This window comes from Trachymyrmex septentrionalis, unplaced genomic scaffold (genome assembly GCF_001594115.1).
Source record: "Trachymyrmex septentrionalis isolate Tsep2-gDNA-1 unplaced genomic scaffold, Tsep1.0 scaffold16, whole genome shotgun sequence".
Taxonomy (NCBI): Eukaryota; Metazoa; Arthropoda; class Insecta; order Hymenoptera; family Formicidae; genus Trachymyrmex; species Trachymyrmex septentrionalis.
In genome coordinates this window covers 1,745,672-1,750,856 of record NW_017304758.1, presented here as the reverse complement: position 1 = coordinate 1,750,856, position 5,185 = coordinate 1,745,672, and the positions used below count along the sequence as shown (strand labels likewise).

Below are 5,185 nucleotides of genomic sequence, written 5' to 3'. Positions count from 1 at the left end.
TGATAAAGATCGCGTTAACAAAAGCAGAAGATCATTTAGTGTATGTCAAGCGATGAAAATGATATTACACATTTTAACAGTAAACGTATCTAGAGAATCAAACAAACATTGCAACATGATTAGATACGGCGAAAAAAAATGACATATGATTGCAAGGTATGTGATTTGAAAAGACGGAAGCGAGTATTTTATTATCTTGTTACTCGTTTACGATAGTCCGATAAAATACCGAATAGTACTTCCGTGCGAATGGTAATTACTTTTTTCCGGGAAGAATTACGTTTTGTTGGAATGTGACTTTGTTTTGACATTGACTTGTTACAATTTTCTAACATTCTCAGCTGTGCAAAATACAGATGCATTGGTATGATCGAATCACAAGAGAAAATTGATCTTTTAAACGTACCTCAGGGAATTGACAGACGAGACATCTAAAATAAACATTTTTGGCATACACATAAATGTGCATCAATTTACATCAATAATAGGATTTAGCTTATAATTTATATTATCGTCTTGTTGTTATTAAGGATCGCGAATTATCAAGCTTTTATGTCCTAAAATGTGATTTTTTAAATTTATTGATATTTATTTGAATTAAATCTAAAAATAAATTTTAATTATATTTTTAAATTATAATTTCTTTAATAAAAAAATTTAAAAATTATGTACAATTATTTCATAATTATACGTATATAATTACAGATAATAAAGTTATTCATATTTATTAAAAATATTAATAAATCATGAAAATTAATTAATTAATTAATTAATTACGAATTACAGTCGTTATATTTTTGGAAAATTAATTGTTTTTCAATATTTATTTTGATGTTTAAACCGAAAGGTAATTATATGCTGAAATTGATTCATATAATTAAGCAATATAAAAAGATAAATTTAACAAATTAAGTGAGCAAAATTGAACGAAGTTAACGCAAACTAGCAAAATTCAAAGATTTCCGAAATCTGTGCCTTATATATTTCCTTCTTAATATATTTTAAAATATATATTAAATATTCATATTCACTTTTCGTGATGTATAGCCATAATCTTTATAACGATTGGAATTTCGGTTTCAACACATGGTATAAAATTGAGAATAAATTAAATGCACTAACAAAGTGAAATTCATAACTGCAGGTACCTGGAAACAATGATGCATCTATTTAGGGGTAACGTTGGTTCGGGGATCTTTGCATTGGGAGATGCTTTCAAGAACGCTGGATTGCTGTTGGCACCACCGCTAACGATCTTCCTTGGTATCATTTGCGTACACGCTCAACACATTCTCGTACGATTAATTAATAATAATAATAATTAATTATATTAGCAAAATATGGGGGGGGGGGGTTTTTTTTGGGGGAATAATGACTCTATTATAGGAGAACAGTTAGATATAACAAATTAATAATATCTTTTATAAATACTTATGAATTTACAAAGGCATACTCTTATGACACTTAATATTTCTTGCAGATTAAATGTAATAAAGAAGTGACGCGTCGTGTTGGTCATGATACTAACACAACTGGATTCGCCGGAACTGTGGAGATGTGCTTCGCTACTGGTCCCATTAGATTTCGTAAATATTCGACTTTTATGAGGTGCGTGATAGACAAAATAGCGAAGCCAAGGGATCAATTGCGTATCTTGAAACGAGATAAAAATTATAAAAGTGAGCAAAATTTACTGTGTATCAATGAAATTATAAATATTTTAGTAAATTTGCTCATTTTTGTAATTTTCATCTTGTTTTAAGATATACAATCGACTCTCAGAAAGCCAAATAACAAGAAATACAAGCTCACGCAAGTCACGTTTTTGTTTCTACTTATACATACTTTTCAGATTTTTTTATTTGGATTTTTTATCTGGATTGCGCCTCCTTTTCAATTTACTCTTTACGCACTCTTTTACATATAACACAATTTTTTAATTTAATTATTTTCTATAATTTTTTATTAGTCTTTGTCAAAAGCGCATGTTGTTTATGTTGCTCTCTTATAATTTTGTTGCAGAAAGTTGGTTAATGTATTTTTGTGTGTCACGCAATTCGGATTCTGCTGCGTTTATTTCGTTTTCATTTCCACAAACATGAAACAGGTAAGGCATCATTGATTGCATCTTAACTCTTTTTAATTTTAACGTTTCGTTTGCTACATATCCGTTCTTTTCTGTCGCAAAAATATGAAATTGCCCAAGAATTGCTTACGCAGATAACATTATCTTTACCATATACATTAAGTAATAATTTATTAGGAAACCCAGAAAACTGTATTTTTAATTTAATCTTTATATTTAGTAGTAAATAAAGATTTTTTAAATAAATATTACAGTCTGTTTTATTTTGCGTGATAGGTACTGGACGCGCACAGAATTGAGATGGACGTTCATGAGCATATGGCCGTAGTATTGATTCCCATAATGCTTAGTACTTGGATCAGAAATCTCAAATATTTGGTACCTGTGACCTCGATAGCAAATTTCCTAATGATCGCTGGTTACATCGCTACCATATACATCATGAGCTACGATGTGCCATCCATTCATGAGAGAAGATTCGTCGCGGATTGGAACAATCTACCTCTGTTCTTCGGCACTGTGATATATTCTTTCGAGGGTATTACTTTAGTGAGTAAAATACCTTTTGTTAATGCAGCTCGTAGATAAGAGTAAGAGGAAAAAATGATTTTGCTAAAGTATCTCAAAATTTAGCTAAATACAGATCTGAAAATTGATATTGTTAGACTATCAAAATATGTAGTTATATGTAGAAAACTCAAATACGATGAGCAATATTGCAAAAAGTTTTAACATATTCTAGCAACTAATTTGCTACGTATACAATTATTTTGATATTCTAATAAAATTATTTTTAGAATTATATATAGCTGTACTTTTAAATATTTCAGTAAAACCGTCTTTTCCGCCAATTGTAAGAATCAGCATATTTTCTATGTTGATAATGTATTTTCTATGTTCTGACAATGTATAGGTACTGCCATTAATGAATGAAATGAAGAAACCTAGCAATTTTAATAAAGTATTTGGTGTTCTCAATGTCGGTATGGTGATAGTTGGCGTTATGTTCGTCACAATGGGTTTCCTGTCTTATTTGAAATATGGTGATGATGTTGCCGGTTCAGTCACACTCAATCTTGCACCACAGGAAATGTAAGTAAACTAATTATATTTCGTGTGACTATTCTTTGTGACTTATCTTGTGTTAGTCTTAATCGTTGACCGACTACATATTATAAAATTGTCTTTTCTGTATTCAAAGGGTGGACGGAAAAGTCATCTACAATCAATTAAGGTTTATACCTAAACATTTGCTGTGTACAGTGATAAATATTAGCCAAAATAACTTCGTGATTTCGCGAGAATTTAACACAAATAATGTGTGCGCTTCGTGCATGTTTTAATTATTAATCATAAAGCTTGAATCGTATTTCAGTTTTTTTTTTATTTATTAAGTAAGATATAAACAGGCTATCTTTCCTCGACTAACAAACTGATTTTCTGTACAGTTTACCGCAATGCATCAAGATTGCCATCTCTTTGAGCATATTACTTACCTACGCGTTGCAATTTTATGTCCCGATTGCAATAATGTGGCCTGGCATCGTCGACAGATTTGGTCCATTTAGATGGCCAGTGTTCGCGGAGATCTTATTCCGTTCCGCTATGTGTTTTGTTACATGTAAGTACAAACTAAAGTATTGTATTAAACTAGATTATTTAAATCACAAACTTATAATACTTTTTTACCAAACTTGTCTCTCAAATTGTAATTTTATATCTTTTTTAAAAAGTATTTTATTGTTAAATATAAATGCATAGAATAAAAAGTTTTGACGTTTATCTAGAGTTGACGTTTATCTAGAGTCTAAAGTTATAAATTTATTAATATTATTTAGAGTAAGAATTAAATACTTTGCAACTTGTTTATGTATATTATGATCTAAAATTGATTGTTTCTTCAGTTATTTTGGCAGAGGCAGTACCAAAATTGGGTCTCTTCATATCGCTGGTCGGAGCTGTTAGTAGCACCGCCTTGGCTCTCATATTTCCACCGATGATCGAGATGATCGTTTGTTGGCACAACACCAGTTTCGGTTTCTTCACAATCACAAAGGATATGGTCATAATACTAATCGGTGTGTTGGGTTTCATTACTGGAACGTATGAGAGCGTGACGTCGATTGTCAAGTCGTTCAGCAATTAAATTAAATTACGCGCTTCAGACACTCTGTACAAATTATTCTTAATTTATCTCTCGTAACCGCGTACGCGCGCAAGTTTAAATGGACCATGACACCTACCGGTATTTCCGCGCGTGGATAGTGAAGTTCACGAACTTCAAAATTCTGCATATTCGTATAGATGTCGACCGCGCCTCATGCACCGACATTAGCCATTTTAACGTGACAATAATAATTTATGTGTGATATATCAATAGATAGCTAATAAGATGTAACATAGGTTGCGTACATCAATGAATGTTAATAGTAATCAGTCAAACAAAGCAAGTCCTTTAAGTTTGTCTTGTTTGACTTGCTTTATTTGTGCGTTTAACAAATTCACGTTGATTAATTTGGACTTTAATAAAAAGAGTGAAAGCCATAGTGATATAAGTCACTTAATTATGACTTTGAGAAACAAAAGGTTTTATTAGACTTGATCTATCCATAGTTAAAAATCCGTGAGAAGAATAAATCGAATATTAATACTTATGATTATGACTTATTTTATTTTTTCTTTCAACATATTTGCTTCAGTAGACTAAAAAAGTGACTTACACTATTATGGTGTTTACTCCTTCAATTCATAATAATCCATATAGCACAGCAGAGGTATGCAACGTTTGTACATATGCAGGCAGTCAATAAAGCCAAAAGTGACTGAAGCCGAGATTCGTTGAACTGTACTTGAACGTATTATAAATGAAACGAAATTGCAACTTCCTGAATGTTGACAGTGTCTTCATTAAAATTGTCGTTCTTTATTGTTTATTTCTATCAATACAGAGAACTTCGATTTCAATTTAACTTATAAAGTTTTATAGCGAATTTGGTTGGACACATTAATGAATACTCAGTATACAGCCATTGTATATAAAGTAACATAAAAAATGTGTTTAATATATTTGTAAATATAAAATCAGATAGAATCTTCAAT

The 5,185-nt window shown here is 30.7% G+C and overlaps 1 protein-coding gene across 2 annotated transcripts in view; it reads left to right on the top strand.

The window, feature by feature from the left end:
• The window catches only part of LOC108745942 (proton-coupled amino acid transporter 1-like), a 15,326-nt gene extending 10,245 nt beyond the window's left edge, over positions 1–5,081 (top strand). Inside the window, exons 4-11 of one of the 2 annotated variants that reach the window (XM_018482371.1) lie at positions 1,145–1,295; positions 1,481–1,608; positions 2,023–2,107; positions 2,363–2,635; positions 3,000–3,178; positions 3,288–3,320; positions 3,535–3,707; positions 3,991–5,081. In XM_018482371.1, coding sequence (XP_018337873.1) covers positions 1,145–1,295; positions 1,481–1,608; positions 2,023–2,107; positions 2,363–2,635; positions 3,000–3,178; positions 3,288–3,320; positions 3,535–3,707; positions 3,991–4,232 — 1,264 coding nt within the window. In that variant the 3' untranslated portion in view covers positions 4,233–5,081. The remainder of the gene's footprint in view (positions 1–1,144; positions 1,296–1,480; positions 1,609–2,022; positions 2,108–2,362; positions 2,636–2,999; positions 3,179–3,287; positions 3,321–3,534; positions 3,708–3,990) is intronic. The other variant, XM_018482372.1, reaches the window with a different exon arrangement.
• The last annotated feature ends 104 nt before the right edge of the window (positions 5,082–5,185 follow it).